This window comes from Antennarius striatus, chromosome 14 (genome assembly GCF_040054535.1).
Source record: "Antennarius striatus isolate MH-2024 chromosome 14, ASM4005453v1, whole genome shotgun sequence".
Lineage (NCBI taxonomy): Eukaryota > Metazoa > Chordata > Actinopteri > Lophiiformes > Antennariidae > Antennarius > Antennarius striatus.
The window spans coordinates 12,395,440-12,404,671 of NC_090789.1; the positions used below are offsets into that span (position 1 = coordinate 12,395,440).

At 39.9% G+C, this 9,232-nt stretch overlaps 1 protein-coding gene across 2 annotated transcripts; it reads right to left on the reverse strand.

The window, feature by feature from the left end:
- Positions 1-2,805: 2,805 nt before the first annotated feature.
- On the reverse strand, positions 2,806-8,085 carry serinc2 (serine incorporator 2). 2 transcript variants are annotated; one of them, XM_068333608.1, is made up of 10 exons: positions 7,961-8,085; positions 6,521-6,682; positions 6,019-6,206; positions 5,798-5,877; positions 5,402-5,539; positions 4,908-5,077; positions 4,633-4,723; positions 4,302-4,455; positions 3,720-3,932; positions 2,806-3,606 (listed from the first exon to the last, which is right to left on the reverse strand). In XM_068333608.1, the coding sequence occupies exons 1-10, from the start codon at positions 7,997-7,999 to the stop codon at positions 3,468-3,470; spliced, it is 1,374 nt and encodes a 457-aa protein (XP_068189709.1). In that variant the 5' UTR covers positions 8,000-8,085; the 3' UTR covers positions 2,806-3,467. The 2 variants fall into 2 exon arrangements, with proteins under 2 accessions (XP_068189709.1, XP_068189710.1); XM_068333609.1 differs by lacking the exon at positions 7,961-8,085 and adding an exon at positions 7,801-7,817.
- Between the last annotated feature and the right edge of the window lie 1,147 nt (positions 8,086-9,232).

Consider the following 9,232-nt stretch of genomic DNA (forward strand, 5'->3'; position numbering starts at 1 on the left):
AAGTCAGCTGACGGTAAGTCAGGACAAGCAGGAACTTTGCAGATGCGATTTTCACAACAAAAGCAGGAAACTACAAACCATGGTGCAATGACCATAGACGAGCTCAAGTATTGACAATACCTATCTTTAAGCCCTGTTCCAAAAGAAATACGCGTATCTTTTAGTTCGGCCCACGTTAATCTGATTTTGACCACAGCTTAATTGATCCGTAAGTTACATTTTGGACCGCAACCACTTGTTTTGTGTAAGAAAACATGACAATCAGTAACATCTCACAGTACCTCCGTTAACAGTGATTAAGCAAATTAACATGAGATCTCCAGCTACTGAGATCTACCACCCTAACCTGTCAACAGAGAGCTCATATCAAACTGTTACCCAGCGGTGGTAATTTTTACCTGTTGATAGCGTCTCTGATCCTGATGCTCTGGGAGTTTCAGGAGATTTTGATTAAAAGTGAGATGAAGTTCATACGGCCGTTAGATCAAGACCACTGGGGCTGACCCTCATGAACCTTTACGACCACATTTAGCAAAGTATTCTATGTGGTTTTCCCGTGGAGCCCTCCAACCAGGAGTGTAGTTTTTGTTGATCATGATGATAATGATGATAGTCCGTCAGGGTAGGACCCAGAATAATACCTAAACTACAGCTGACAAAGGAGCGCGGTGACCCCTCCAATGAGAACACAGTCCTGTGACTGGTTTGTGCAACTGATCAAAGCTTCATAATGCATTATATAACAGCGTTAAGTCATCCTGCTGCTCACAGCTGGGCTGGTGACCAACCATGTCACAGTGACATGAGACAAAGCAGGTCAAATCACAACTACAGGCAAACACCAAGTGTTAACAGTCGGTGTAAGGGACAGCAGTGGGGTCAACGACCCTTCATGTGATGTGATTATCAGCTAAATGAGTGAAAAAAGCCTGAGTCTGTTGGACGAGAGATATATCTGACCAGTCTTTGGGCTAAAGTAGCCTGCATTATGATTAATGTGTCAAAAACTGCCAGCTAGGGGGAAACACTGGCTCTGTGATGTCCATGCTTCTCCTTTCATCTCTACAATATTAAGACAACGGTTCAGATTATACTGAAAGAGGGGAATCATATTTATTGGCATTGTGTTATGCAATGAACTGCAATTATGTGAACATATAACTAGTCTGTAAATACTGTACTTCTATCCTTCTCTTCAAGAATTCAGGAACCAAAGTAGAGAAAAGTACATTCTATTGGTCTCAAATAAAAACATGCACTTCAGGTGTATTGATTGGTTCCAAATTGTCCGTAAGTGTGAGTGTGTGCATGAATGGTTGTTTGTCTTTCGTGTGGTTCCGTAATGCACTGAGAATGTCATGCCCCTATGTCCACTGGAATAGACTCCTGCAATCCCCGTGACCCGCGGAATTGGAGGTACGGAAAATGAATGAATGCATAAATTAACAAGGCAGTAAGAGACTGCAACATCCCGTGACTTACCCTGACCTACTTCCAGGGTAGGTCAGGGTACTCTGAAAGTAGTACCTGACAAGTGCATAGCTTTGACCTCTCAGGGTAGGTTAAAGCTAGGTAGGTGCATAGGTAGACCAAAGCACTAGCTTTGATCTACGTATTGTCTTACACTGGGCTTTACCCTCGTCTTTCTACCTTGTCCGGTTCCTGAGTGTACAAAAGTTGAAATTTGATCTTGACCTGGTTTTCTCAAGGTCAACATCATCATCTCATTTTCATCCCCTTTGCCGCCCGAGTAATGTGCTTTTTGTTTCATCTTTCTATCTGCAACAGTTCCACAGATATTTGGTAGACTAACGAACCAACGGACGAACACTGAAAATTGCAATACATCACTACTTTGAAGCGGGATGTAACAAGGCAGCCAGAGACTGCAACAACCCGTGACACCCCTGAATTCAACATTTTTCCCTGACCTATACATTTTTGTGGCTCTGGCTTCCTGAAAATGTTTTTTGTGATTATATCTCATCAGGTTTCAGATGTGTACTTTTTAATGTTAACATTTTTTTAATATTACCCTAACTTAGTAGCTGGTGATGTATGAACTTGCCTTTCTTCAAGTTTATAACCTCTCTGCTGTTGACATGTGATTTCATCCTGATTGAGTAAGAAATGTTTAGTCATCAGCTGTGTTGGGGCAAGGTTCATTTTCCCTTTCTAAAACGTATCATTGTATGAAAGCTATTACTACATGGACTCAGTAACACTTTGTCTGTAAACAGTTCTTTTTTTAACAATTACATTATGGTTGTTTATGTTTCATTGTGTCCCGTCTTTGGAATCAGCATTGCACGACTTCCCAGACTTGTCATCACTCCAAGTACAACAGTAGTTTGGTGGTTCCACCCCAAAGAAACTTGAGTGAATGGATAAGTATAATGAAGTGTTGTGTTCAGTCTCCTGCACAGGCTGTTCTTGTAATAGGAGAAAAACACATTCCCTCTAGATTGCTTGCCAAATGTGCATGTCTACATGAGTGTGTGTTTGGGGCACTGGGGAATCCTGCATGGGTGGAACATAATAAATCACATTTTAGCAGGTTTATGTGATTAATGGAGGGAGGAAGCATTTGGAAATCCCTACTGATCTGACTCGATGACACTGTGTTTTCCATTTCTGAAAAAAACAAAAGCCAATTTCTAACATAGCGAGAACTGGTTAAAGTATTGTGTGAAGCTCAGACCAAATATGTCGACATTGGTTTGAAACTCAGTCATCTCCACACAGAAACAGTCCCGGTCTGTGAACAGCAGCCCCACCTACAGGACTAAATGTTTCCTGCACTGATTATAAACATAGCAATTTTATTGATCATGGTGAAAAGCGAAACAACAGTATACATAGGAAGCAACTTTACACTGAAGTCTTAACAAAATAAAAAGTGGATGGAAGGATTTCAAAACTGGTCCCACTCAATTTGCAAACTGTAGTAAGGCACCACTGTTAAAAAAAGGCAAGAATACAATAATCTTAAAGTTGTGGACATCTTCCGAAGGAATGAATAAAGTTGAAAAAAATAAAATCAGTATCAGTTCCCTTAAAGGATCATCTGGTTTTAACCTGATTATTTCTCAATCAGAACAGTAACCATGGAGGAGAAAAAACACGAACAATAACCTGAGATAGAAATTTTTTTGAAAACTCAACTTGACAATAGAAAACTGCAAATTTAAACATTGAAAAATGGGTGGTGCAGTGACTGAGCAGCCAAACAGGAACAGTCTAAGTTTGGCCAGTTCTAGTTTGGTTATATCCAAAATAATTTGGTGACACTTTAGAAAAATCAATTATCAAATGAAGTTGGTGCACCTCTCATTAAAAAAAAAGTATATCAATGTGTCATTCTCCAGACTTAAATATAGTGTTACAAGAGACTCAAACGGATCATTTTTAAGCCAAAGCTATCTGTCTTCAAGGTGCAAGCTACGGGTTGACAGACTTCCCTGTCTCTAGGTGAAATCTCTGCCTGGGAGCACCAGCGGGGCAACCAGGGTCCAGAGGAAGATGGCCAAGCCAAGCCAGCTGGAGCAAATCTTCACCCACACAGCTGGCATAGATGTCTTCATGGTCTGCGTGTTGTCATCGGGCCTGATTAGCAAGAAACATCAGACAGAGGTCAGTGCTGCGAGACAGGCAGCCTATCAACATGAAACAGGCGACAGACGCAGGACTGTCTATCAAAGGACTGATCGATTACTTACTTGTACCAGTTGGTGAGGGTCATCATGATGTAGAGGGAGGCCAGAAAGAGGCAGAAGTGGAAAAAGGAGTAGCTGTAGGTGACGCTCTCCTCTTCGTTGTCTATGGCTCGTCTGACTCCGTCCTCCCCTACCGGGGCCTCGGAGACGGTCAGACCTTGGCCCTCCTCCGTCTGCATCAGCTTGTTGACCTGGGCGTTGTTGGAGGAGCGGATGCTGTGGTGGGCGAGAGCACAACAAGCTGTCTTGACACATGGTAACAAGTGACAGAACACGACAACATGTGGATTATAAGGAATTACTAGTTGAAGAAGGTAAGCCATCTTATTCGGTAAATTATCGTTTCTTCTGAATATACATAATCTTTGTTTCTCTACTGAAACTGATCCTAACACTCAATGCCTCCTCTTAGAATTTCATACTCAAGTTATTCTTCTTTCATATCATATTGTAAAGTATAACTTAATAAATGTCATCAAAAATCTGCAATTGCAAAATTATTTTTATCAACTACACTCACACCTCTTCTGGGATTTTAACACTTCAAATCAACTCTTCTTGTTGTTCAGGCAGATTATGAAATACCTGGCGTAGAGAGTGCAGAACAAGAAGATGATCAATCCCACAATGCCCTGTGCATCCCACCACTGGACATGAGGCGCTTGTGTCGGAGAAGGTGCTGTTGGAGTAGGACCGTTGGACTGAACCAAACTCAACAGACTGGGGTTACAATTCCGGTCTGAGTTGGGAACAAAAAATCACAACATAAATAGCTGACAATGCGACAGAAACCGATAACTAGATAAAAAGAGAATTGGATGTTGGTCAGTGTGTGGAGTGACACATCTGTATAGTTCCTTTAAACTCTTGTAAGCTATGTTGATTCATGTTGTGAATTAAGATTCATTGGTCTTACTGGGGTTGTTGGACATGGCTGACCAGGTGACATACATGGTGTACAGGGAGATCAGGGAGGCCTGGAGCAGGCCTGAACTGGGCTGAGCCTCCTGTAACGATATAGCATGAAATGAGGATTAGAAATCAGTGTCTCGGGAAAAATCAGACTCTTCACTGCTCAATAAATGTTATTCTCTGTCACTGAGAAGACAGAAAGTACAGCTAGGAAAGAAGCTTATTGCACAGCAGTTTATCCTCTAGACTGAGAACTGACTTCTGAAATCTCTGCATTACCTGAACTTTGGGAAGAATAGAAACGATGGACACAATGATGCAGAATATCAAATTGAGGCTGATGAAGACCTTGTGCTCCGTACAGTCATCAGGTTGGGTGTAAAACACATAGAAAAGAACAACAGCTGTGAAAGCCAACGCAAAGTTGACCAAGGTGACGGTCAGCAGAGCTGTGAGGAAAACAAGAGCAAAGAGCAGAGTCAACTCCCTGACTGGAAACCAAACTCATTGTTTAAACGTTATTTTATCAGTCCAGGTGAAGAGAGAACTACACACAGTAAACAGAAGCCCTTAAAGCATCATTAGCACCAGTACTAGTGAGGAGATGTGCTGTCAAAGGATATTAAGCCACAGCCTAATCAATCTTCTTTTGTTTGGCGAGAGCTACAGAAGTATCTGCTGCAGCTCCAGCAGAATACACAGCAGTTATTCTCCTCAAACTTTATGGAGTATTTTAAGGATTATTTCAAATGGAAGGTGTGTTGCCCTTCTACCTGCAAACCAGCACTTGGTGTTTCCTTCCTCTGCCTTCTCCAGCCAGGACTGATTCCAGGAATGTGCAAAATCCACCAGTAGGATGAGTTGGATGATGATGAAGATGAAAGAGCCCACCACTCCAAAGTAATACCATACTGAGACCAGACAGAATACAATTCAGGGAATTCTTAGGAGTGTTACTAGACTATGCAGTGACAGACAAAAACAATATTTACAGCACATTTCTGTGGATAATTATTGTGGTATTCCACTACAACAATCAACTACATTTATCATACACACTGATTTTATACACAAACAATTAAAAACAAGGCTATTTGGACAAAGAATAAACTTTTAAAAACAAACAAAAACAAAAAAAGTGATACATTGCCAGTTTTCAGTTTGAATACCTGCAGTAAATGTGTCATCTGGAATGAAAAAAGCTCCCACAGCTATGCCAACCAACAACAGGAACTTGAAGAACCAGAAACTAGGAAGAAAAAAGAAAAATTAATCCAAGTCCATCTTTTTATGAGCAATTTGCTCAGACAGTTGCAGTACATCTGTTTGGCCACCAGAGAGCAGCATGTTTTGATCACTCGGGAATGTGGTACTGAAGCAAAGTGCAAACCTATTTTGGATGGTGGCTCGGGGGTCTTTGCTGCTGCGCACGCGGATCATGATGACGGCAAAGAGGAAGAAGAAGCAAGCCATGGCGAAGCACATGCGGTACACCGACTTGTATCCGACTATGATGTCACAGTTAACCTTGTTTTCTATTCCAATTAAGGTACTGCCTCCAACACAGAAACCTGGAATCTGACAATGTGAAAACAAAAGAAAGAAGAGGTGGACAGACACAGATTAATTTGGGTCAGCTGGAGCAGTGACTGATTACATTTGGTAGAATATCTTAATGAAAAGATCACTTCTTTCAAGGCTAAAAATAACAACAAAAATTACACTAAAAAAATCCAAGCATATCACTGTTTCTGGGTTACAGATCTCATCTTAAAATGGATATGCCACATGGGTCAGAAAAATGTAACAATACTTGGCCTGTAATGTGTAATGATGAGAAGAGCCTGATGATGATGTGTGGATCATTACATTTGATCCAGTCATATCTGTACCCGTTTAAGATGGTCCTCCATGCCTGGGAGAATCATAATGACAGACACGAATGTCCCCAGCAGCAACAGGAAGGAGAAGGCCAGTCGGCTCATGGTGGAGTTGTATGCTGACGGGCAGCATGATGACAGGAGGCAGGTCCCTGTGCCACACAAACAGGATGCCTGGAGAAGAGAGGTGGGAGAACGTTAGCAAGGCCTCCATAAAGATTCTTACAGTAAGATGCTCAAGAGCTGGGCTCTGGGTGTGGGATAACCAGGCTAATTCATGCATGCCTTGCATAAACTGGGGATGGGAGAAATGAACACACTATGCCCTGACAACAGTGTCTGTTGTCAGGGCAACTATCATTCTCCTTCTTTTGCACATTTCCAGAGACACAAAGACAAATGATTTCAGTAACAGAAATCAAGCCGGCGATTAAAGGTGCCAATATACAAATCTCTCTCTCTGGTTCTTTTGCAGAGGACAACAGAGGATTGTTGTATGACTTCAGGACTGCTAAAACATCTTAGATGGCTAAGGGGTGTGAAAGGCCTAAACATGACTATGCACCAGGATTTACAACCTTGTTAGATTAAATCAGGAAAATAACTTTGACCTTGTAATAACTACAATACAAGCAGTCGTTCCATGCAACACATAATATAGATTTGCAATTTATCATTGTGGTGTAAAGTATTTTTACAACTTTTGAGTGCAGGTAAATACATCTGATTCTATACGTCGTACAAATAAAAGTCATGGGGGAAAAAGCAACTACTTTTATATTCCATTGACACTGATATAAATCATGACAAGGAAACAATGACGCACAATTCACGGAAGACTGAGCAAAGTCATGAGTACAACCCGGAAGTTGCGCACTCTTAAACAACACCGCGCACATCGCACACATTTAACACTACATTTTGTTCACATTACTGGTTTTACTGTTGATTTACATTCAGTAACAGATTAATTTAAAAAAAAATCTTATTAACACCTTTAAAAAATTGTTACCATCACCGGAAGAGCGACTCTAATCTGGAATCAGGCGAATCACCGCCGCCTCGAAGTTGAACGTCAGTGAACAAACTCATTCAGGTTTACCTGCTTGTGACGTTCAACACGATCCACCGTTAAATAGTGAGTTTGAACATTAATACTGACATCAAGAGAAGACGGTGTCAGGACTCAGAACGTGACAGTAGTTCAACACAATAGTTATAAGATAATAGACAATGCCTATATAGTACAACTGCCAATATAAACATAAATAACACATGTTTGAAATACTGACTTTAGCCGCTGACGTCAATGAGTTTCACGTCACGTGGTGTCGACGTCCTAAAGTTGTTTTTGCTCAACCCAACGCTAGCTAAATAATCAAGACACTAAGAAACACAAAGTCAAGCGTATTATACCGTACAGCGACAAAATGACAGTGAATGTGTACTCACACAGCTGGCAAGGGAACCCAGTGCTAAACAAGCACCCATATTTTTTTTAATTACACAAATCAAACGGAGAGGACTCGAAAGTTGACAAAGTTCAAGAAGAAACTCGTCCAAAATGGCGATGTGAAGAAAATACACAGTAAACGGAAGTCCTGCTGGCAGTACTTTCAACATAAAAGCGTTTGATCAATTACGGAACATACGATTCACATGTCATGTGCAATGATGTGAGATTCTTTCAGTTTGATTATTCTTTATTGACTAAATATGATCATGAAGTTTAAAAAAAATAAGAAATGTCTCTATTTAAGGTGCTGTTCACGTAAATTCTTGGTTTAATTTGAAGGTAAATTCACTCTACTTCCGTTATTGCTCGGGCAAAATCCAAATAAAAAGCTTGACGTCGAAAGTTTCTTTCCATGGGCGTTTACAGGTGTTTTTGTTCATAAACTATCATTTCAAATGGCCATAAAATAAAATTTTTAAAAAAAGGCTAATATAAGTATATTGTATTTGGTACACTGTGCACTGTAATCATATTGAAAAATTCAGTTTCAGTCATTGTTGTTTATTCTCGTTTTATTATATCACCTCGTTTGTTTGTTTGTTTGTTTGTTTGTTTGTTTATTTATTTACTTGCTTGCTTGTTTTTCTGTCTGTCTGCAAGATATCTTGGACGTTTTTCTCGACTTTTTGAGATGCGGCACAAATACAGAATTGGAGATATGAAGAAGGATTTCATATGTCTGTGAAATTGTAATGGTTGTTTTGAGATGAAAAATAAATCTGAAGATGTCGTGTTGGAAAATGATCAAAGCCCGATTTATATGCATAATCTATAAAACATTATTCTAAAGCGAGAAGAGAAAGTATTCAGTCTCAAAGTGCATAATTGTCTTTTACTACTACAACTCCAATTTACTGAAAGTTCTTGAAAAATGTTTTTGAATATTGAAATTATATTTGTTCTGCTGCATCACTCATGGAAATTTAAAAAAAATGAAATAATAATTTGAGAAATAATTGAGAAAATATTTAAATCTTTTTACTCTCTGTTTTGAGATGCAAAACATTTTTCATATGGTTTATGTTGAAATCTCAATTAATGAAATGTCAGTGAAATCCTTCTGTATTGCAGCTAGATTGGCTTAGTGTTTATTGTATCTTTTTTCCAGTTTATATATATGTAAATTGTCAATGCATGCAATACATACAGGTATATGGTGAGTGCTTTCAATGCTTGTACTGTTGTGTCTGCCCTCCAGAGGTACACTG

What these genes read in the sequence shown, in the direction of transcription:
- serinc2 (XM_068333608.1), bottom strand. Translation starts at nt 7,999, where the DNA reads ATGGGTGCTTGTTTAGCACTGGGTTCCCTTGCCAGCTGT. An exon ending in CACCAAGTGCTGGTTTGCAG is followed by an intron (nt 5,078 to 5,401) that starts GTAGAAGGGCAA and finishes TTTTCCTCACAG; the next exon opens with CTCTGCTGACCGTCACCTTG. An exon ending in AGCCATGTCCAACAACCCCA is followed by an intron (nt 4,456 to 4,632) that starts GTAAGACCAATG and finishes TTCCCAACTCAG; the next exon opens with ACCGGAATTGTAACCCCAGT.